Source organism: Tamandua tetradactyla, chromosome 4 (genome assembly GCF_023851605.1).
Source record: "Tamandua tetradactyla isolate mTamTet1 chromosome 4, mTamTet1.pri, whole genome shotgun sequence".
Lineage (NCBI taxonomy): Eukaryota > Metazoa > Chordata > Mammalia > Pilosa > Myrmecophagidae > Tamandua > Tamandua tetradactyla.
In genome coordinates this window covers 170,454,266-170,479,581 of record NC_135330.1, presented here as the reverse complement: position 1 = coordinate 170,479,581, position 25,316 = coordinate 170,454,266, and the positions used below count along the sequence as shown (strand labels likewise).

The 25,316-nt window shown below is 37.2% G+C and overlaps 1 protein-coding gene across 1 annotated transcript in view; it reads left to right on the top strand.

Annotated features, from left to right (window-relative positions):
• Nucleotides 1-25,316, top strand: part of NALCN (sodium leak channel, non-selective) — a 326,977-nt gene that overhangs the window by 238,377 nt on the left and 63,284 nt on the right. Inside the window, exon 17 of the mRNA XM_077155855.1 lies at nucleotides 13,233-13,306. Within this exon, the coding sequence (XP_077011970.1) occupies nucleotides 13,233-13,306 (74 nt within the window). The remainder of the gene's footprint in view (nucleotides 1-13,232; nucleotides 13,307-25,316) is intronic.

Genomic DNA, 25,316 nt, shown 5'->3' with positions numbered 1-25,316 from the left:
AAGATTACAAGCAAAGAAAAACTGTATCTGACAACAATAACTAAAGGTGGGGGGATGTTTTGATAATGCATGGCAGGAACTGGAGAGCATATGTTAGGCAAGCTTTTCTTGGGGTAATTACCCTGGCTTTGAACAATCATAAGTAATTCCCATGGCAACCTCACTTTGTAGAACCCATGTTCTCAGAAATAGCCCTGTTTGATCACCTTTATTGCACATTTTTAAAATACGTGTCTTTCACCCAATAAACAATGAACAAACAAAACTGTCAAATCTTTTATCCATTCTTGGGCCTACCCAGATCCTAATGTAAAAAGACAAAAGAAAAAAACAGTGTTTTCCTTCTTCACCTTGTGATGAAGAGCTGTCCTTCCAGATGGGATGGAGACCAGGTTCCCAAGTGGCAGGTACCACATTCCTTGCGCATTCCACTGTCCAGCCCTGGGATGGGCTGAAAGGAGTTCCTTTCCTTCCTGATGGACAATAAGCCTGTACATCTTAGAGTTTTTCCTAGTCTTCAAGAGGAAGGAACTCAAGTAATGGTTTTCTAGTCATATTTTTTTCTCCCTATTAACTCTAGGGTCCAAGATTAAACTCTAGGGTCCGAAAGCAGAGCTCTTGCTAATAAACTGAGAGGTGAACTTGGCTTTCCCTTGAGCCTGATAATAAATCACCCCACTCAGTCCTCAGAAGTCAGTTACCTCAGTAAGGGGAACGTTTCCACTCTGGTTGAGTCTGGGCATTCTCAGCACTCTTCAGCCTGAGCCCCCTGATCTCTCTCCCCTGCTGGCCTTGCTGGCATGCCATTTCCAGACGGAGAAACTTTCATTGTCTGGGAAACGTACGTGAACCTCACAGCCCCATCAGCCTGAGCATGATGGAGAGGCATGGCGTGTCCCAGCCATCCCCTTGTGGGCCTAGACCCATCAGAGGTTTCCTCCCTCTTCTCCATTACACACACTGATCAACACACTTGATGAAGGACTGTGCTTCCTTTTGTAGTGCCAGAGCCCATGACTGGGTAGAAAGAACAGTGACTATTTCTCAAACAAAAGGACAATGTCTGGTCTCTCCTTTATCTGACCCCTTTCTGCTAAATATAAAGTTCCCCTAATAGCTACCTATTTACAAATTAAGGAGGAAAGGGATAAATGTAGTTACGTTTTTGTTTACCCTTTTTACTTCCACTTGTCTTCATTAGTCATTCAACAAACATTTATGGGCCACCTGTTATTCATTTGGTGATTTTCTGAGCCCTGGGAACACAACAGTAAGCAAGATATGAATTGGGGCCTTAAGAAGCCCAGTGGAGAACAAGCACATGTAAATGGATGAAAGTGAAAAGGATTACAGGAACCAAGATGTAGGACCCACCCACCCCACCCCACCCCTGGTCTGCCTTACAGGAGAAGGAACATTGAGAGTTAGAGGAGGAAGGTGGTCCAGGCAGAGAGCACAGTGTGTGGGAAGCCACAGAAAACCAGCCGGCGTAAAATGCTTGGAATAGCTGTTTGAGAGAAGCAGGTTAGAATAGTGATTTTGACCAGTAATTGTGATTAAAGTGAGGTCCGTTCCAATCCTCAGTTGTAAAATGAAGATGATTCTTATTTCCCATGCTTGCTATGAGAATTAAATAATATATGTCAATTGCCTAACATCAGCCTGACATAACATATGTTATCTGCCTAGCACACCAGAGTAAGGATACTGTTAGGAAACTGAACCATGACCTGGCAGACTTAGCAAATAGATTTATATTCATCAATCAAGACGTGGCTTCTACCTTAAAAAATTAGCCTTCAGATGCAACAGTTTAAATTAGCACAATGTATGAATTACTGATTTTCCTTATGTACTTGAGTCAAATATGTATATTTTTTAATCTGATCCTTGATGATGACATTTCTGTTGCCACTCTTCCTGGCCACCCAGTGTCCTAGACTCTCAAAAGTAAATTAAATTGTGAGGATTTACTCTTTGTAAAGCCTTGTTGATTGCAGTACAGCATTTGGTGGTTTTTCTATGTGATTACAGAGTATTTGATGATTTGTTCTAGTGGTTCTGCATTTAGCATGTTACTCAGCCTGATATGTAATTTCCAGGATGAACATTTGCTCACTTAAAAAAGACAGAAAGAGAGTGAAAGAGAGAGAGAGAAAGAGTACAGCTTTTTCCCTTTGTAGGACTTTTGCTCTTGTGGAAGAACTTTCTAAAATAAAAGCTTAGCATCTCTGCAATACCATTCAAGACCTACCCCCAGGAGAAACGATGCCAGGATACGACCACAGAACCATGTGCTGAATCTCAAAGAGAAAAAGCAGTGGGACCCGTGGAGAGAAGTGGTGTTCATCATACCAAATACAAAAACCCTACGTACTTCTCTTTTCAGCTTAAAAATGTTTTATAGATAAATGATTGTTCATTTACTCACAATAATGGAGAGGAAATTAAAAGATACATAATGTGAAATCAAAATACTTTTTCTTTTTTACTTTTACTTTTCTTATCTTTGCAATAAGCGTTCTTCTTTTTTTCTGTTTCTAAACTCAGAATAAACTATGACTGCTTTTGAATGTACATTCTTTCATTCAACAATCATTTATTGAGGACCTTTCGATGCAAAAGTGTGCTGGGTCCTGGGTGAAAACATTTTGTCGCCTTCAACTAACATGAGTAGGGATTCCCTAAACCGATTATTTTTGTAGAATCTTCCATTGTGTAATCATTTTAGTTTGTGATTACACGTAATTGCTTTGTATTCCCTAGGCATATGTCCATTGAGGATCAAAGGTAAATCATTCTAGGATTAAGAAGCCTCTGTAGGTAATATGAAACGTTTTAACCAAGAGTTTTCTATAACTGTCTCCCAAATAGATATCAGTTGGATGAGGTTGCTGCTAATCTTATATTTAAAATTTACTTATTGGTCTTTCCTTCAGTTTGCTAAAGCTGCCATAGTGCAGTATATGCCAGAAATGGACTGGCTTTCATAAAAGTGAAAATGTCCAAGTCAAGTCATCAACAAGAGGATACTTTCTCAGAGGAAAGGCAGCCAGTATCTGGAACTCCTCTGACAGCTGGGAAGGCATGCAGCCGGCATGGGCTGGTCCTTGCTCCCAGTTATTTGCTTTCAGCTTCTGTTTCCAGTGACTTTCATGCTGAGCGGGTGTGAGTCTCACTTAGCTTCTCTTGCACAAACTCTGAATTTCATCTCTTAGCTTAGCATCTGCAAACATCTGTGTCTTGCTTTCATTTCTCCGCTCTCCAGGTCAGTTCTGAGCTCTTTCTAACTCAGTGAGCTCTTTTAAGAACTCCAGTGAACTAATTAAGAATGGGTGGAGTCACAGCAACATGGGAATAATCTAATCAAAAGGCTATCCCCACAGTTGGGTGGGCCAATTGCATCTCCCTGGAAACAGTCTAATCAAGAGGTGCCATCCACAATAAGTCTACACCCACAAGATTGGATTAAAAGAGCATGGCTTTTCTGGCATACATAACAATTCCAAAACAGCACTGTCTTCTTTTTTTAAAACTTTCGTCTTTTTTTAACAAAATTTCACTTCTAAATTTTATTTTAGAATAACTAAAACTAGCCCATCATAGTTCATACTGATGCCATTCTTATAATTTAGATCCCATGTTCAAAGGCATTTTGAGTTATATCCTTGTTTTATCAGCATGCCATAGATTTTAAATTCATAAGCACTGGCATGGGTCAAAACATCTGGCATTTTCTTCAGAATCATAGATCCAGTCACCTTTTTTTTTTTAACTCTGTGACAGCTGACAATGCAATTTTCAATATTTTTCTTTTCATTTTTATGACACATAAAGTCATTTTATCTTTTAAATCTATAATTAAAATCTACTTAGCATGTATTTATAGTTTCTGGTTTCTGACCAGTAAGAACTATATATCAAGCATATCAAATTTTTTCAATAATTAAAGATAAGGCTTCTCCCACATCTTTTGTACCATCGCTTATTATTCTATTGGTCTGGATGATGTGTAAGTTGTTGGAAATTTGGACCCCAGGCTATTGCTTTAGTGACTAAAATATTGTCATAAAATTCAGGAGCAGAAAGTCAAGTCAATGACATTTCCAATCATTTATTTTTCAGTTTTACAAGATCTTCGTACATATGGAGTGAGTTGATGCATTTTAAAATAAGCAGTCCTTCTTCACAAGTCTTACCTTCCTTCAGATTTGTTATTTTAGAGATAAACTATATAAGAAAAAAATGTACTCCAGAAAAGAGAGACATCTCTTAATATGCTGAAATTAATTTCTTTCTTCAAATATATTTTGTGATAACTATGCGCAGTGTAGGTAAGGGATGGAAATGGACCGGACAAGGGAGACATGGTCCTTGTCATATGGAGCTCACAAGCCAGTGGGATTCACATGAAGATAAGGCGCTTCATACAAACAACAGGGGACGAGGTGTGCCAGGTGCCTGAAGCTCCAAAGAAGAAGGAGAAGATTTGGGATGTGAGTGTGTGTGGGTGCCTGAGTGAATGCTTATATGTGTATGTAGAAATGCATATTTTAGTTTTCATTCCTGTTGCTTTATGAAGGGGCATCATTTATAAGGCTGCAATAACATAATATCAAAAATCATGATCCAGTTAGAACTCCCTTTTCACAAAATGCACATTCAGACACATTTCACAGCTTTATAATGTGATATTACAATGCTATTCACCTTTATATACATTGCAGTATATTTTAATCTACTGGCTACCTACATTAATCACTTTTTAAAATTCTTCCTTTCCAAGTTGTGCTGTTTTGAAAGGATTTATGTACCCTAGAAAAGCCATTGTTAGTCCTCATCCAGTCCTGTGGAGGCAACTGTTTCTTCTAATCCCTATTCAGCACTCCAGGTTGGAAACTTATAATTAGATTATCTCCACAGAGATGTGACTCACCCAATTGTGGGTATTAACTTTTGAAAAGAGGAAAATGTGACTCCACCCATTCCAGGTGGGTCTTGATTAGTTTCCTGGAATCTTTTAAAAGGGGAAGAATTTTGGAGAAAGCTGCAGAATGACAAGAGTCCACCAGCCAGCGACCTTTGGAGATGAAAAAGGAGAATGCCCCTGGGGGAGCTTCATGAAGCAAGAGGCCTGGAGAGGAAGCTAGCAGATGTCACCATGTTTGCCATGTGTCTTTTAGTTGAGAGAGAAACCCTGAACTTCATCAGCCTCTCTTGAGTGAACGTAACCTCTTGTGGGTGCTTTAATTTGGACATTTTTATAGACTTGCTTTAACTGGGACATTTTTATGGTCTTACAACTGTAAACTTGTAACTTATTAAATTCCCCTTTTTAGAAGCCATTCCATTTCTGGTATATCACGTTCTGGCAGCTAGCAAACTAGAACACAAGTAAAATGTCAATTCCATTAAGAGTTCATTTTGTAGGAACATCTTCCCATGATGATACACTTTGGGTTTAATTTTCAATTCATGGGTGCATGAAAAAATCAAGTACAGTCAAATGAGATGCACTTTCAACCTATGTAATTTTCAGTAATTACTTATTTCCAATTACTATATTTTATGTGGGAGACATATTCAATAAAGTGGCGTATTACAATAATTAACACTGCACCTTTCTAGCAGAAATGACATACATCAAGGCTAGTTTCAGTGGACCAGCTCTTTGTGCTTAATGAGCATATGTTTTTATAACCACTTTCCCATTTATTAATAATCTGTTAATATTTGCAAAATTAGAAAAGAAAAATAGGGCCTCCAAAACTTTTTCCCAGTTGGAAATTTTATCACTATGAATCAAGAAGTTAATTGCACTTACCATGTTTGCGGTGTTGTTGTTGTTTTTTAAGAAATACTTGAAAAATATTCTGAAGGAGGTTACTAGGGTGAAGTCACAGTTCTTCAGCACAAAGCACTGCAGCATCCCAAAGGAATCTAATATCCCCTAGTAGGTTTACAGTAACTCCTAGGTGATTACATTCATATCATGGTTAACTGAAAGTTGAGATAGATCTCTGATTTTAAGGAATCAGTAAATGTGAACTATAATTACTATAATCAGACTGGCTTAAGTGGGTTAGAAAAGTTCATTGACCACTTTTATGTTTAGGGTCATTATTCTAAAAACAACTATGTATATATCGAACAAAGAAGAAGAACGGTTAGTTTAGATTTTGTGCTAGGATTTGGAAGAAGTAAGAGTTTGCTACATGTGTGCTAATTCTCTTAAGTCAAACAAGCAACATTTTGTTACCATATAGTTTAGAAAATGCTGTTTCTATACTGTTAAGCCTATGATATTTGATTCAAACATCAAGATTATAGTGAAAAAATTTGAATACTGAAGCTGTATGATCCAGAGTTCTAATTATAATTCTGCAATTTATTGTCTGGGCGAACTTAGGAAAGCTTATTCCTGTGAACCTTGAACTTCTCATCTGTTAAAAAAGGATAATAATACCTATCAATCGGGGTTATTTTGAAGACTAAATTTAAAGCATATGTTTAACACTCCAGTACATGATTGAAGTGCCAAGAATGTTAATAAGGGTTCAGAGAATTTGAAATATACGGTTTATCAGCTTTGTGTAATGGCATTTATAGAATTCTAAATGCAATAACAAATAGCACTATCCTAGAGAAAACATTATTTGACAAAAGTATAATAAAATTAGAAAACAAGTAACAGGAGAATAGCATTCACAAGAAAACACCCACACATTTGGAAATTTAAAGACAAATTCTGAATACTTTATGGAGCAAAGAAAAAATTACAGTAGAAATAAGGAAGTACTAGAACTGAAAAATTATGACCACAGTATATATTGTACTTGTGAGAGGAAGCTAGAGGCATATGAAGAAACTGTATGCATATGCAGTAAAGAAATAAAGGCTGAAACTTAATGTTCTAAGCATCCAACTCAAGAATTTAGAAAAAATCCAACTAGAAAACACTAACAGAAGATAAGATAAAAAGAAAGATAAAAGCAGATAATAATCAAATAGGAGAAAAGAAGCAATAAGTAAGAGCAACAAAACTGAAATGTTGTTGTTGGAAAAGACTAATAAAATGAATAAATCCACATCAAAATTCACCATGGAAGATTAAGGAGCCTTCTGGAAAGCATGAGCATAACTTTTGAATTTCCTTGAATTCCCACACGAAAACAAGCAGGATGCCTATATAGCAAAACCAAAAATCCATAAACAACATTTACAACAAAAGTAGATAATCAGAGAGCCCCACATAAATCAGGTGTGGAAAAACCAATAAGTTGGAGTTTGTATCTGCATGGGAAGGAGCCAAGGTTAGTTACAAGGCACCTGATATTTCTGAGAACTGAAGAACCCCCACTTAGCACTATACTGAAGAAAAACTTCTGAGAGTGGAATCAAAATTGAACAGGTCAGGGACAATAGTGATAAAGGAAAAAACAGGTCCAGATAAATGTGGTTGTGGAGTGTGAGGGAGAAGGGGAAGAAACAGAGCCAGGAAACCCCAGAAAGTAACCATATATTGGCCACTGCTTTAGTCTGCCAAAGCTTCCAGAATGCAACACACCAGAGATGGATTGGCTTTTCATAAAAGGAGATTTATTTAATTAAAAGCAAATAGTTCTTCAGAGGAGAAGCAGCTAACTTTCAGCTGAGGTTCTCTCTTACATGGGAAGGCACCGGGTGATCTCTGCTGGCCTTCTCTCCAGGCCTCTGGGTTCCAACAACTTTCCCTGGGGTGATTCCTTTCTGCATCTCCAAAGGCCTGGACTGAGCTGTGAGTGCTAAGATGAGGTATGCTGAGCTACTTGGGCTGTGCTGCATTGAGCTCTCTCATTTGAGCACCCAGCCACTTAAATCAAACATCATTCATTGCAGCAGGCATGCCTCCTAGCTGACTGCAGATGTAATCAGCGACAGATGAGCTTCACATGCCATTGGCTCCTGTCCCCAGCAACAGAACTAGGCACCTTCATCTGGCCAAGATGACACCTGAACCTAACTACCACAGCCACTGTATAAAACAAAGAAGAGGAAGTTTAAAGAACTCACTGAACGGTTACTCCTAACCATTCAGAAAACTAATTTGCATAAAAATGAGCCACAGAAAATTTTCAAGGACCAATTCCCTACCAAAGTTATTATAAGATAAAAGAAAATAAGGAGCAGACAGTTGAAGCATACAATAAAGACAGCCCATCAATAGATTAAACTGTAACATACTATTTCAAAATGAGTTAAAAGATATTAAAAATTAGATAAGCTTGAAATAGCAACATAAAAAATTCATAAAAACTCAAAAATAAGGTGCTAGAACTCAGAAAAGAATTATGAATTAAAGCAATAAAGACTAGAAGGAACATAGAGTGAAAATATACAACAGATGATACCTTAAGAGAAATAGAAAATAAATTACAGGAGTCCCTAAAGAAGAAAACAAAAGCAAGAGAGCATAACAAATACTAACTTTTCTGAAAAACAGAGCAACCTTGTGCCTGAAAATATCAATCTCAAATGACCCAAATCAAGACTTATTCTGGACAATTCAGTTGACTTTCGATTTAAAAATAAAAAGTTCTATTGATATCTAACCAAGAAAGAGCAAGTGACTTATAAAGGAAAGAACATTCTATTATCATCAGACTTTGAGAGCAGTAGCCTATGTCAAAAGAAAGAGTAACAAATTTAGGTTATCCAGGGAAGGAATAAGTGATCCAAGTGTTTTATATCTAGGAAGACTGACTTTCAACTATAAAGGGCAAGTAAAAACTGTTAAGAACACTAGTACTATTGTTCCATGAGCCCTTCCTGGGAAACATACAATACATGCTTTGGACAACCCAAATGAACAGGAAGATATTGACGTAGGAACTAGTAGTAAGCATTCAAAATAAAATTGAGACTAAGTGAGGATTAAAAAGGAGCGTATCATATGTAATGACTGTTCACTCTGATAATGTAGGACAAGTGTACAAACGTGGTAGGAGAATGTGCAGATCTGCGTAGACACACATTTAATATTCATTAGTTATATAGATGATGCTAGTATAGGTATCTTTAGTCTGAAACAACTGTCTTTGAAATGTTGGAGGAACGTAATGAGTACTAAGAGAAAGTCTAAGTCCATTTAATCATTCTGTGTCCTTGATAATCAAGTCTCAATGCAGAAACAAAAGAGAAACAAGTGTTATATAGAACAGGTTAAGTAAAAACGCTGTGTCCTGAATTGAAATTGAAAGTATAACCTAATCAATATTGATATATTAATATTAATCAATGTTATTAATATTAATATTAATAACATTTTGTAACTGTAATGTTAATATTAATGCATCATAAACTTGATAGTTATTTGATCTTTAACAATAGCTCCCAGTGCTGTCCAGGCAAAGGCCTAGAAACAATGGCCAATAGCAGCAATGAGAATTTCTGGACTCTAGATTATGTTCTTGAAGCACTGTTTCTCAATAACAGAAACCAGGGTTTCTAGAAAGAAATTGTTGGTTTGGAACAGAAAGTATATAAGATAAGTTTGGAGTATTTTGTCATACTTGAAAACAAGAAAGCTTTGCCAGAGACCCCTAGGGTCACGTCCAAAGGCTGCATGGGCTAAGGTGAAAAGGCCCCCAAGGGATACCATTTGGATAATTTGATCTCCAATAAGGACAATCATTGAAATGGATGGAAACCCATCAAATAAGTCCTTGAGTTCTTAATGACATCTTAAAAATAATAACTGGTCACCTTCAGAGGATGATAGAAAACTATTAATTACACAAAAACTAGTAAATGAGGGTAATGAATCAAGCATTTTTTCTTCCCTTTTCCTGATGAATAATACATGAGGGGAAGCATCTCTTTATAAAAGTATTCCGACTAGGAGATGAAAAATGACAATCGGGCAACCTCAGTGAATTGATGGATCAACGAATTAATGAACATCAACACTGCTAATATCACAAAAAGAGAAACAAGCAATATGTACCTCATGGCAAAAGAACACTGCCCCCCATCTATGGCCCTACCAAAAAGATCAGACCTGCATCTGAAAAAACCCTTGGTTTCAGCTGCCAATTTAGGCTGAGTAAAATCCAGACTCTGGAAAACTAGAGGTCAAATGGCCCAGGTTCTTCAATAGATAAATTGTTAGGGGGAGAAAATGGGGAAGCTGTAGATTCAAAGACTTAAAAGACATTCCAAAAAACTCAGCAAGGTTCATCCACTGAGGTCTCTGTCCTCCAGCACCAAACTGTTCAGCTACAAATGAGTCTATGCAAATTGAATTGAATTCTCAGGCTCTTGAATTTCATGTAAAAAATTATGGAAACATCTTTAATACTTAAAAAATATATCATCTCTGTACTTGTTTAAAAATTTAAATTTAAATGATTTGTTTTTGATCATTAATTCAGTCAGAGAGTAGATATCTTGTGGAGCCAAATGTATTAGTTTTACAAACCAAAGAGTCTTTTTCAACAAATCTTTGAAATATTTTAATGCAAACTGGTTTCCAACTCTGTGCAAATGTGTCACCCTACTCTTTCTTTTACATTTCTGATATGTTTAGATCCAGAATGAGTAATTACTTACATCTTTCATAGCTTGTATTTTCAATTTCAGATCTAAAATTATTTATCATGAAATACATCTCTGTGTTCCTCAAGCGTTTTATGGTTATTTTAGGTCGTCAGTATTTTGGGGAGCCCAGAAGAGGGCACTGCAGAGCAGTTCAGCTCTGACATTTGTCACTAACACAGCCAAAGCATCTTTGCTAAAGGAAATGTGTGAAGCTTTACTAAAGAACTAAGAAAAACTGGTGGGAACAACTAAATGACCACCATAGGCCTTATTGGCTTACTAGAAAAAGCAGGACAGTTAAAATATATAACTAGTTAAAAACATATCTAGGATATCATATAGATGCATGTATATATACATGTGTGGGTATATGCACACAATGTATATATTGTGCCTTTAAAATTCATTATCATGAAATATATAGAGAGATCCTTTCTTTCTTTTTTCAGGAACATCCCAAGGCTGAATCCCAAGTTCTTTTATTATAATATTTTATTCTGCTTTCACTGTTAGTTATAAAAACAATTCTCAATTACTCCCTTGTAAAGATTATTACTGTATTTTGCTTCAATCAGTTCAAGTTTAGGACAAAAGAGATTGGGTAGCCCTTCAGTAATTTTATGCAGTGCAGAAATAATTTAGGAAGCAATCGACATGATCACCAGTTTCTGAAAAGGTTTTTCTTAACATGGAGAACATCGTTTGAAGCTTCAACAGAGGCAGTTGATAGGAGATTATATTCAGATGGCACCTTACACTAAAGGAAGGATGACCAAGGTATGCCATTGTCCTCTGAAGATGACAGAGTATGGTCTGCAGTTCTCTCCTAAAGCTTCCTGTCTCCACGGCCGGGCAGCCTGGAGACTTTCTTATGGCTGTGTGTATCAAAAGAGCAGATGTTCTGGCATGATCAAGACCCTTCAGCTGAATATTCTTTCTCCAAAAGTGACCCTAAGTAAATAGCGCAGCTAAATGAAAGGAAGATTTAGGAAAGGTTCATGATATGTCTTTTTAAATAGCCTTTTGTGTGCTATTTAAATCCTGAAAAATTTCTGAATCAATAGCATCCATTCTTACCTCCTTATCCACATATTAACTTATTCTCCTAAGAGTTCTAGTGAATAATGAAACCAATACAGTTTTTCACTATCAAAACAACAAATGAGCGTACCACCTCTCCTCGTTGGGGAAGATTGCCAGTGTGTTCAATGTTCCTGTCCTGTATTAGAGATCTGCTGTGAAGTATGAAAATTACATTGCTAATTATTATGTTACCTTGGGTTTCAGTTATGGCTGAAAAGACTAATTTGTGTCTATCAGTTCTTTTCCAGCTCTCGCCGTAAGGAATACAAGCTGACAAAGCATTGACTTATAGATTTGTTTGCAGGCTAGTGCTCTATGGCTTTGCATCTAAAGTTGCCTTGTTTAAAAGAAACTAGATGGTTTATTTTTACTGAATACAGAGCTGCTCTGTCTCCTGCTTTTTTTCCTCTCTCAACTCTGTTTGAAGCACAGTATGCCTTAACATTTTCATCTCCACTTGCTTTGCTTACAGATTCACCTTGCTCGGCTCACAGATAATTTGCACCAAATTAACTTGCCCTTTGTACATATTCCCAACTTCAGTCCTTCACCCAAGCTGCCTCCTTTGCCTTCATAAATCTTAAAACATCCTTCCAGGCCCTATACAACTTCCATTTTTTCAACTGTCCTTGATAACTATTCTAGACACACTGAACACTCCAACCCAAAATCCCAAAGTCCCTCTCATCTTTTCTTGTGTTGAACTCAGGTGCCCTAGTCTTGCCTTTCTCTTTAGACTATTCCATTCTAGAAAGCAGGATCTCTGATTCTTATTTATCCTATGTCTCTGAAAGTCACTAAAATTGTACCAAGCACTCAATAAATCTAATCTATTAATCAAAATGAGCAATTCACTCCCCATTACTATCTTTAGTTCAGTCTGACTGCTGGAGTTACACATTCTAGTTCTTTGTTGTTATGAATCTTCTCATGGTGGTTGTTTCCTCGTCCCTTCTCTGCCTTCTTTCTGCCCACAAAGACTTGGAATCACCCATGTTGGCTCCCTGTACACTCGCCAATAATATAACTGCTGCAAATAGCAAGCAAAACAGAGCTGAGTTTGGGGGAGTATATCTTCTGGTTTATAGCCAGCCTGCAGGATATTTCTCTTAATCCTCTTCTCTAGAGTAATTCTATAATTGTCTGTAGGCAAAACAACTCCCAAACCCATTGGACAAATTAGTATAGGTCACAGATGAAGGTCCCAAAGGAGACCAAAAGTGGGTGAGTTAACAGTTTACTAAACAGTGGTGCATATAAATTCTAATATTAGTTCCAACATTAATTCTTTGGAAACTGTCCGCACGTAAGACAATATTTTTACTAGGGACACATGGCCAGTCAGTGCAGCATTCCCAAAGTCTTGACCTGCAACCCTGAAGTTTTTCTGCTGTTCTGCTCAAATAAAAGTAAAAATAGAAAATAAAGCTAAATAATAGAATCTATTTATGTTGATGCTTTAGTAAAAAACAAATATGTTCAGAGTGTTACTCCTCGTTTGTTCAATGACTTGTCAATGTAATTATTCCATTACATTTGAAAAGTGTATTCATGCTCTTATAACTTTTCAGCTTCGCAAGTCTGTTTTCAGCATCAGGGCGAGGAACCTTTTGGAAAAAGAGACTGCAGTCACTAAAATCTTAAGGTAACACCAATAAGTGTTGATACATTTAAACACAAGTTGATTATATTAAGCAAACATTTTCTAAAATGTAAACTAATTTTTTGGCATCAACATATACTTGCTTGTACTAGAAAGTAGGTTTGAGTGTATGCACTTATAATGTCAAATACATCATTAATGTCTTTCCTGAAAGAATATTTTTATTAGCTCAACAGACCGCTTTTTATCCTTTATGTGTTTTAACATAAGTTGTAAGTATAAACACTTACAAAAAGCTGAAGAAATATACTGTTATTCTTACAGTTTTATGTCTTTCATGATATTTAAAATACAAATTCCTGTCTGAAGGAAAGATGGAAAATGGTAAGATTTTTTAAAGTAATTATGCTTTATTAATTTATTAAGGATAAATTTATCAAGAAATTTTTAAGAATGACAAGTATACCCATCTTAGAATACTTATATAAACATGTCATTTTTTTAAAAAACATGTCATTTTTAACACTGCTTTCTAAAATCTGCCTTGAAATTAAGTATCAGTAGGAAAACTAACCTAACCACTTAAGATTACTTAATTAAATTGCATTTTCTAATATAGAATAACATGATTTTGTTATAAAGAGGTATGAAAACTAACCTAGCAACCTTAAGATTACTTTATCAAATTACATTTTGCAATATAGAATGATTGTTATAAAAATGTATAAGCATTTGGAACATCACGTATGGATGTATATGTTACATAGATATATGTAAATGGAACAACAAGATATTGAGAACCGGAGTGGGATGGCTGACTGGGTAAGTGGGACCTAAGAGGAAGCCCTTTCCAACCCTGTGATAAGTGGACGGAGTTAGATTCTGCTCTGCTCCAACTTCATAACTAGGAATTGTCATTAAAGCATTTTCCCCAGAATCTGTATGACTTTAACTTGGATGACTATAAAGAAGAAATAAGACTAAGTATGTATGATTTGAGAAACTTTATAACACTACCCGAAATTTATGTGCCCCAAAAGTCCTTCCTAATCTAAACTATATTCTATGTATTTTCTGTTTATATTGGCCGATAATTTATGGCATAGAATTGAATATGTGTTGTAGGAGCTTTTAGGAGCAGAGAATAAATATTTCTGGGGCTTATATATTATCAACACAGAATATTGTGAGATAAGCATTAAAGATCTCATTGAATTAGAAAAAGGAGGGCCTCGAAGCAAAATTATTATAACAACCTGTATCCCAACTTACGTTTGCTTCAGACTGGCTGGTCACCCCATCCTGGTTTTACCATCAGAGTGACTTTGAATACTACGTGGTATTTCAGGACAATTATTCAAGCCTCTGTACTGGACAGGTTCATAGCAGGGAATGACCACGAAGCCCAGAGGTCTTGAAGACTCTCCCTTGCTTACACAAAACAGATCATCTGCTGGGCTAGTTCTGTTGAAGTGCTGATCCACTCACAGGGATGAGAAATTCTAACTCAGATGGGAAACAGCCACCTCCAAGGGGATTGTAATACTCTGAATCTGTATTCAGAATCTGTCTACCAAATTAGGAACAAAATGGCCTTTCTCACCTGCCGAGAGGAACTGCCTAGAGCAGGCATGGGTAATTATAAGAAACGATTTCCAAAACCTCCATTTCCGTGCAAATTCTTTCCTAAAAGTGATCTGCCAGTTTTCCTTCCACCTCCCTTTCCATAGTCACCCTTCTTGCCACTTATTAAAATACAAAAAAAAAAAAAAGATAAAACTCTTACCCATCCAGAAACTAACTATGATATATATCAATATGACATGTAAAACCCTCTTGGTTGCCAAAGAAAGATATTCCAAAGAAACTTGATCCAAAGAGTCCCATAAGTCAGCACCTTATTATTTATCCAAATTTATGACAAATTTGGGGAAAATCTTCCAGGAATCATCTACTTAAAGTTAGGACTTGGAAATAAGAAGGGTGTATCAAGGGCATGCATTCGCATGTTGTTTGAATTGAAAAGTAAAGTCAGATATTACCTGACAGATTTAGCTAATTGATTTAACAATGAAAACCATCTTAATATAGATGATATCACAAAAGTGAATGGATTGAATTAATCAGACCTCCAATGTTTTCTCAAAAATATATTAAAGCACATGTATAATAATGCTAGATATTAAATCCTTTACAACTATTTAATATTGTTAAGACAAATTTTAATAAAGATTTTAAAACTATAGAAGTGTTTTTAAAAAATGCTATAGAGTTCATGGGCTAAATTGTAAGAGTATTAGAAAACAGGGACCCCCTTCTGTACTTACCTAGCAATTGTATAATTTAGGGGAAACCCGCTGCCATTCACATTGTGTTACGGTCCAGATTACAATTTCAGAGTGAGCGCCTAAGGGCTACCTGAGATTCTGTGACTCTCAGCAGAAAAAGAAATTTAGAAAAAACTTAGAAAAGAAATTTAGAACATGATTTTTTTTTTTATGGAACAAAAATTTGACCTTTAAAAAAGCCATTTACTTTTACCTTCCTTAAAAATGATTTTCTCATTGCTGCTACACTCCTCTGCATGAACTTAGGCCAAGCGCAAGATGTCAGACTGATAGTTTCTTTGGGTAGACTTGCGTTCTGTCATTAATGATGCTGATGACAATAATATCACGCCTGCATAATGATTTCATTCATTAGCTAGAAATCCAAGAATAGACTGGGAGGGCATTACATAGGAATCCATGGGCATTGTTCTTTGCTGTTTTCCTGAGGCAAATAAAGAGAAAAAGAAAAAGAAAGAAGACAGGAAAAAAGAAAAAACATTAAAAAGGAAAATATTTACAGTGGCCTCAGAGTAATGGATTCATATATCACTACACAAAACGGGGAAGTAAGAAGGTTCCCCCTATCCTCTCAACATCGTTTTCCCTCATGGAGGCGCCCCTCTCATAGGCTCTAGACTTTCTCTGTTAATTAAATTCTGCAAGGATTCCTTGATGACTTACAAGTGATGCCTCTTAAAGCCATTTGCATTTTGAAATGAGACTTTTAAAGAAGGAAAGGCCCTTCAGACAAGGAGGATACAGATTCAGTCTTTCAACAAATGGGTCTGCCTTGCCACAAAGGAACAGGAGTCCAGCTGAGTCTGTTGTCTTAGTGTGCTGTCACACTAGACTTCCCTAGGATTTTATGTTCATATAATTATTGGCTTTAATTTAGAATAATTAAGAGGTTCCTCATCAGGAAGACAGGTAGGAGAAGTACGAGGAGGTCTGAAAAAAAACCTGAGCTGAATTATTTCACCAACTACATCACATGTTGCATCTGTCCTGGATTTGGATGCAGAGAGATGTAAGTCACTTAAACTTGAAATCCAGGGTAATGCCTTCGATGCCCTGTCCATCCACTTTGAATCAACTTTTCAATCAGTTATTAAAATGGAGTTTGTACTTCTGTTTTTCACTGTCCTTTTTGATTTGGGGTGATTTCTGAGAAGAGGAACGATAAATGGTGACTTTACACTGCCATGTTCAAACCGAAATCTCTATTCCCTTCTCTTCTTTTGATTTTTTTAACCATATATATATGTATTACCTGCTAAAAATAAATAAAACTACTTTTTATAAACAGCATTAAAAAAATGGTTTAAGATTGATGCACCCAACTGTGTGAGCATCTTGGCAGGACTCTCAATAGGTACCAATTGTTTGTAAGTGACAGATTTGACTGGTTGAGCCACTTATTGTCCAGAGAAGGGATAAATGGATTTGGGGAGAAGAAGAGAGAGCTCCTGGGGCGAACAATGACATTACTTACTGATTTACAGCCTTGACTTAATGGGCCAGGATTTCCTGAAATGAATAGTAAAGTAATATTGATATAGGGGCCTTAGTTCCTACTTCTGATAATTAAGCTTTGGCACTGCAAATGGTCTCAATTCTGAGGGGACACACATTTCAATAGACATCTTCCATATGGAACAAGATATACATTCCAGCAATGACGCTGCCACATAAATTATTATGAGCAAAGAATTCAACCCTAGTAAAGTCTTTCTAAGAGAAAGGGCCCTGGGGTCTAAAGTATTTGAGTCATGAAGCAGAATCACCATTTCTACACATACTCATCTTTAATTTGTGTACTTTTACTTATTACTTTTTCAAATTAATTGATGTTTCAAGACATAGAAAATTATATCTGGATATATTTGAGGATTCTCTAATGAAAAAAAAACATGGGCCCATTTTTACAGAACCTGAAAATACTGTCTCATACTTAAATGCAGGTAATTTGCTTGGCACAGACATCTGTCTTGTTTTTGCAATAACTACCTGAAGAGTGTTGTAAGAAGGAGGATGTTTCACTACTTGAATTATAAAAATTCAGAGTTGCTATTAAATTCACTGTTGTTCTGACTTGGAGAATATTGCTCAGCTCCACTAAAGAAAGCTTGCTTCAAAAGGCAATGACCTTTTCAGTGCATCAGACAGAATAAAAAACAAATATCAACGTGTTTTCAAAAGCATCACCACCTCTACTGAGATTTCCTCTAAATCAAAGCCCTGAAATTGAGCAAAAATGCATTATCATTCCTACGAGGCTATGAAAAAAGAAATGTCAAAATAAAATAAACATTTTACATTATTTTAGAAAATTCTGTCCTTTTGTGGTTTTCTATCAGTACCTCATTCGCTGGGACTGTATCTTGATAACCTTTTTGAATGCTCAGTCTGATATGATATTTGCATTCTCATATTTAGGTTAATGACATAATTTGCTTTGCTATGTACTTATAATTAATTTTTCAGAAGTCTATGGATCTTCCCCCCTTCATGGGACATGACTCCCAGGTATGAGCCTGGCCCTGGCATCATGGGATTGAGAATGCCTTCATGACCAAAAGGGGGGAAAGAAATGAAACAAAATAAAGTTGCAATGAATAACAGATTTCAGGTAGAGTCTAGGGGTCATTCTGGAGCTTACTCTTAGACAAGCTTCAGCCAGACATTGCAAATTGCCACAGTATGCCAAGCCCCAGCCAACAGTATTCCTGAAAACCCTAAAGAATACCCTGTGCTCTATCTAAAACTCCATAAATGTTTCACTTAGTAAGTTTATTTTTTCAGAAACTTAAAGCCTCCAAATTTTTCCTACATCAGATAAGCCCTAAAACCCAGAGGTACCAATCTCTCTAAAAGACATCAACCAGTTTCATTCCTCAACCCCTTAAAATTTACACCACTTTCCAGCATGAAGAAGCTAAAATGGTCATTGCCCAGATATCCCTGAAGATCAAGAGAATGATCAAATGAGAGGGAGGAGGTGTGACTGAGAAGTTAAGATTTAACAAATGACTGTGACTACTGACTCATTATATAGATATTTCTTTTTAGTTTCTAGTACCAGAATACCATAAGGAAGTACCTGAAATTGTTGAACTGTAATCCAGTAGCCTTGATCTTTGATAATTGTTTAATTATATAGCTTTTTCATGTGACTGTGTCATTGTAAAAACCGTGTGATTGACACTCCCTTTATCCAGTCTATGGATAGATGAGTAATAAAATAAAGACATGCATAAAAAATAAAATATGAGCACTTACTATATGTCAAGCCTTATACTAAACACTTCATGTATGTGTGAGAAAAAAATAATTTGAGGTATTAGTATGTTCTGTTCACCAAAAAAAGTTTAGGTAGTGTTCTTTAGTGAAGCATATGCACTACAAAAAAAAAGCATCGCATAGATTTAATGATATATGAAGGGTCAGTTATCACCTATTCATTATTTTAAGAAAATAATTTTTGTTGGCTACAGATACAGTTTATATATATACAGTTAAATATATACACAGTCACTATATATTTTTAAGCTATAGTTTAAAAAATGTTGTTAGCTGGATTATTTTTCCTTGATGAAAGTGACCCCTGGGATTTCATTCATTCAGGCATTTTTTTTTCTAGATTTTGGACGAATAGATTGTTCCCTCAAGGAGTTTACTGGGTTTGCCCTTAGAAAATATTTATGATATTAGTTAGATGTAGGAACCCTACTGAGTGAATTTAACAATAAAATCATTTATCTAAAATGTGCCATAAAGTAAAGTGAACAACAAGCCAATATTGGTGTTTTGTACTTTAAAATATATTTCAATGTGCCATGGAAATGCCTTTTTACATGAAGATGGAGGAGGAGGAAGAAAAAGGAGATGGAAGAAGAAAGGAGTACATTTATTGAGATTTATGAATTGTATCAAGCTCTTAAGTATATTATCTCCTTTAATCCTCACAACACACCTATGCAGAAGAAAATACAGTTACTCCCATGTTATGGATTACAAATACTGAGTCTTAGAGGGGTTAAGTAATTTTTTCCACTAATACATTCTATATAAACCTCTCAGGCATTACATCAGTCGTCAATATCAGCTACAATGTGATTTCTCCAATAAGCAGCCATATTTGTGTGTCCTCAAGAACCCAGGCAGCCGAGCTCTCCCACGTATTGGAAAATGGCTGTGTGCTAAACACTGTGCTGAGTGTTTTGCAAGCTCTCTTCCATTAGATTGTCCTATCAACCCTGAAGGATAAGTATTACTAGTTTTGTTTTAGAGATGAAAAAATTAAAGCTCAGGAAGGTCAGGTTACTTCTCTGAGGTCCTCCTCTCTGGTGAATCAGGGAGCCAGGACTCAAATCCTGATTTGAGTGGATCCATGACCCATGTCCGAACCACTACTCTGCTTTTAAATGACAGACGATACAACCTTCTTACCCTTATATTGTGAAACAATAAATTCCATTTTTTCCTATACTTGTGACTTCTTCTCAGGGTCTCCACATAGCAATTATTCATGATATAAAGTTGCCAGGCTAAGGGGACAATCAGAAGTTAACACTCAGCCCTTATTTACCTGCCAAGCCATACCTTGCCAAGCGGTACGCCCTGGCATGGGCCACATCCCTCAAGAGAAAGGGGCATCGGTTGCAACTTGCACAAAGGTGCTGTCTGGGCTACTCATGTCCTTGCTGTCTGTTACGGGTTGAATTGTGTCCCCTAAAAGGATATGTTCAAGTCTTAATCACCAACCCTGTAAATATGACCTTATTTGTAGGTAGAGTCTTTGAAGATGTGATTAGTTAAGATTAATTAAAATGAAGTAGGGCTAGCCTAACGCAAGATGACACGTGTCCTTATAAGGGGAAATTTGGGCACAGAGACAGACAGACACAAAGGAGAAGGCCATGAGAAGACAGAAGAGGTGGAGATTAGAGTGAGCAAGCCAAGGGACACCCAGGATTGCCAGCAGACCCCAGAAGCTGGCAGAGGCAAGGCAGGATTCTCCCGTTTCAGAAGGAGCATGGCCCTGTCAATACCTTGATTTGTATGTCTGTTGTTTTAAGCCGTCGGTGGGTGGTACTTCATTACAGAAAGGCACATTTGGCTCATCTGAATCACATCTTCAAAGATACTATTTCTGAATCAGGTCACAGTCATTGGGTTGGAGGTTAGGAAGCTAAGACACTGCTACTGACTCTTTGGGGGCTTTCAAATAGGACAATAACTATTTTCAGTTCCTTCTTTATTTCCCCATACCCAACACAGAACTCCCCACGGCAGAAGATATTGGCATATGGTTGTAGGCCAAATCTCAGACCCTGGTAGATAAGTCATCTCAGGCTAAGTCACTTCTGGGCTGAAAGTCATGGCCTCCCTGACCCTCATCTACAAAGGTGGCCTCATTTCTGCTGAGGTCAGAACAGTCACCTAGAATATACTGTCTGTGTAGTAAAAATGGAAAGAGGGCAGGTTTTGAAATCAACCACACTTGGCTTTAAATCCTCTGAGCAGCAGTGAGTCCTTGGGAAAAGCTCAGTTTCTTCATCTGTCACTAGGGGGATAAAAGCAACCTCGTGCAGTTAAATGAGCAATGTATGTCAGGTGCCACTGCTAGGTAGCTTAGTGGTATAACTGTGACGAACAGACAGTGTAGCATAGGAAAGGCTGGCCCCTGGCACTAAATGGGTTAGATTCCTGGCTCCACCACTCATTAGATGTTTGACTTTGCGTGAGTTACTTACCTCTCTGCACCTCAGTTTTCTCATCTGTTAAATGGGTCCCTCATGGGGAAGAGTTAAATGGGTTACTATCTATAAAGCACACTGTAGGTGATTTCCATTATTATTAATCAGTTTAGGACAGACCCACAGTCTCCCCAGAGATGCAGGCAATTCACAGTCCTTTCAAAGCAGATCCTTACAGGTGTGCTGAAGAAATCTCCACTGTTGCCCAGCAGGAGACGGGATCCAAGGAACATGAAAAGCTTTGGGTAAATTAGCGTACCCTTTACTAAGCTGGACTCAAATTTCTTGCTTACCCAGCTAGAAATAAAAAGTCTATCAGCTACAGCTTTATACTTTGTTAAGTCTATGCTGGGCTTGCTAACATCTTCAAGGTTATCATCAAACTTGTTCAGGAATTTGCTGTATACTTATTTGGTGGACATAATCCTGAAATAGCAACATAGATCCACCTACAAAGATTGGCATAGCCTAACGCCTCCTGGAAGTTGGGAGTATGGAGAACAGTGATCTTCCCTCTGATGCCTGAAATGCGGCTATGAGGTCTCATTCTGCTTAGATGTACCAGGAAAAACAACAGCCCAATCTCAGGAGTAGGAGACCTACTATGTTTTAGCAAGAGGCCTAGTGGGACAGGTAGAGACCAGCACTTAGCATGGACACTGGCAAAGGAAGAGGTCACATATATAGGTAAAGATAGGGCTGTTTGACATGGCAGGTAGAATCATGATTGTGAGGATTTAAATCAAGAGCGTTGGATAAAATGGATTGATGATCAGGGCACAAGGAGCATTGAAACAGAATCTGGAGCAGCAGTCATAGCTACCACCTGCAATAGAACCGTGAGCGCACTGACTGAGACAGCGTGACATCAGCCCTGAAACATAAAGCATGTGGTCCTGCTTTTCTTCTGGATGGGCTGCACTTGGCCCCTAGAAACCTCCAGTATATACACCACGATGGAGCGCTGTAACTTCTGGGCAAATCGAAGACTTAGCTAGGGGCGGTCTTTCATGGGCTGTGGGCTGAATGAGAAATGGTTATTTTAGTCCTCTGGCTTCTTCTGGGGAGTGCAGTTCTTCCCAGTCCTTTCTCTCCAGGGTCCGAGGCAGGTGGACTGACCCCTGTGCTCTTCTTAGGAGATGAGTATTTGGGACATCCTCTCCTAGAAGAGAGGATGGATCTGATATTGCAAAGATTGTGATCATCGAGCTTTGAAGGAATACAGATTAAATCTCGACGATTTCCTCCAAACAACCACCTAATCTAGTGCGCATAATTAGTTACAGGACAAATGATATCTGTGGGAAATCATAAAAGCCTCTTACTCCTTACTCTTTTCTCCCTTGTTGAGTCACAGAGCTGCCAATTCTCTGAAGCTAGCCCAATCAAATGCAAAGTCTGAGAAAGCTCACCATACCAAACATTAGCATCTTACCCTATTTCATTTTCCCATTTTGCAAGTTTACCTTTTAAAATCATTGTTTCATCCATTAACCCAGGAATCCCACAACTTTGGGTAAGGGCAGGTTATCTCTCTCTAGCTGCGCATTCTGGGCAGTTAGCAAGAGAACTGGGCACCTCTGAGAGCACTGAGTGCAGGGCAGGAGCCTGCAGAGTGTGCACTGCATATGCGTGCTGGCCCCCCAGCGGGAGGCGGCCCCAGTGGGGGAGGGAGGGATGCTGGAATGGCAGTGCTGTGGAGAGGGGGGTGGTCAGGCACTCCCCAGGTCCAGGGTTTGGGTCCACCCGGTGACACATGCCTTGGCAATGATAACAGCTGTTCCTTTTGACCCGCGTTTCCCAAGACTAAATGGAAGTTCTAAGAAAAGACAGTATTGAGCATGAATGCCCCAAATATTTATCTTTATGATTCCATTAGGACTGCCTGGTTGTTATTGTTGTTTTTTCTTTATGAAGACTTTTATTACACTTAAAAATTTTGCAGATTAGTTGAAGGGCCATTTGGAGATTAACACGAAGTAGTTAGATGGAAACTAGGTATATTCAGAGAACTGGAAGCTAAGGAAATAAGATCTGTAGGTATGTGCAATTGCATAAAAAGTAAAAGGTAATGAACGTTTTTAAATGACAAGACATAATTTACTTGAACTAAGTATCTTCTGAGGATATTTTCTTAGTACCTTATTTGTGGTAACGTATACATTATATTTTATTGAGATAGTACATGATTTGTAGATTATTTTTAGATTAGTCTGAAAGAGTGATTGTAATAATATGATTATACAGTGATTGTAGTGGACAAGTATAGATAGCTACTGCCAAACTTTCCTTAGCAGATGCTGGAAAATATTTTAATAATGTTTTTCTTTTACTATTTTACCATTTAGGAGAAAATAATGAGCAATATAGAAAAGTAAATAGGTATATCTCTAAAAACTTTGTTATTGAGTTTCTAAAACAATTACAGAATTTCACTTTAATTGAAAGTTCAGTTTTTACATTATAACTTCCACTTTTCTGTCTGAGTCAGTTGTTGGGTTACTGGATTTGTGCCCCAATTAATGGTTTGGGATTGCAGACATTTTATTTTCTGAATTTTAGTGGATGCAGTAAAGGCACAAATTTCCCATGACTTAATCTTCTTTTTTAATTAGAGTAATTACAGAAGACAAAACACTAAGGCTTCTTTTATTTTCTTTTAAAAATCTATAACGAGGTTTTGGTTGCCCGTGTATTTACATGTCTCTATGTGAAAACATGTTTATGAATAACCCAAGATTAGAAAGAAAGAATCTGCTGTTGCTTTTAAAGAGTCTTATCCATTTACTCAGGAATGGGCTGATTCACAAAGGAATGGGGTATTCACTAAAATAAAAATGCAGTCTTTTCCTCATCTCAGCAAGAGACCATTACAGAGGAACAGCATCCGCTCGCTAGTTGTCTTCACTTTGGACGATCACACTGTCGCTCTAATGGAATCAGGTAAGAGCCATTTGCAGGAAATCCTCATTATCTATTCTTTGACACAGGTCTACAGCCAGTCGCAGTTTTACATAATTATCACTGAAGGAGTATACTCCTGTTGTCTGTTGATACGATTGCATTATGTTAACCAACATCTAATAACACTTTAAAATGAATTACCTTGCAGAGCTCAAGATTGGAATAAAATCCCTCAAATGTAATGCTCTGCAAAGTTAAATTGCAGTTCTTTTTGATGGTACTTACATTTAACACCAGATGGTATCGTGTAATCTAACTTTTTTACAATGAATGGTAGGTGAAAACAATTTGAAGACTCATATGGGCTCTTTCTTTCATTGTAGAATATACAGCCTTTTCCCACACCCTTGTCCTGGAACATTAAAAAAGAAGACATGGAGACGGAGAAGAAAGAAACCGAAGGCCCCCTGCTACTGTTTCTATAAACAACTAGTGGTGTTTAAAGGCTAATAAAGTTCCAAAGATCTGTCTTATAACCATAATCTTAGGGCCAATTTAAAAATATTTTAGATGGAGGAATGTCAAGGAAAATATAGCCAATTTCTTAAGACATGATTCTCTTCCCCCATAAAATATTATATATATGTGGCTGTCATATAAGGGGCAATTGAAATTCCACAGCACAAAGGCAATGCAGAAGAAAAAAAAAAGGAATCAATCTTTCATATGTTTTTTCAGAGACTTGGCAAGAAACCAGGGGTAATATTTTTGCAACTGGGAATGTGTGTTTGCTAAAGAATATTCCCACATTTGAATCATCATCAGGGGTCCTCGGCTTGTTTTACTTTCAAAGGTAGTGAGGGCATAACATTAACCCCAACTGGGAAAAGGAAAATGCCTCACTGTAATTCTCCTCCAGGGAACAGGAATAAAGGGATTACATATGCCTGCATAATGGAGAATTTCCTCACTCAGACAAGACAAAAGACTTCATTATTTTTCACAAGACACTTGAAGCCTTATGCCTTCGAGTTCCAGAAGCCAGGCTGACAGCCCCAA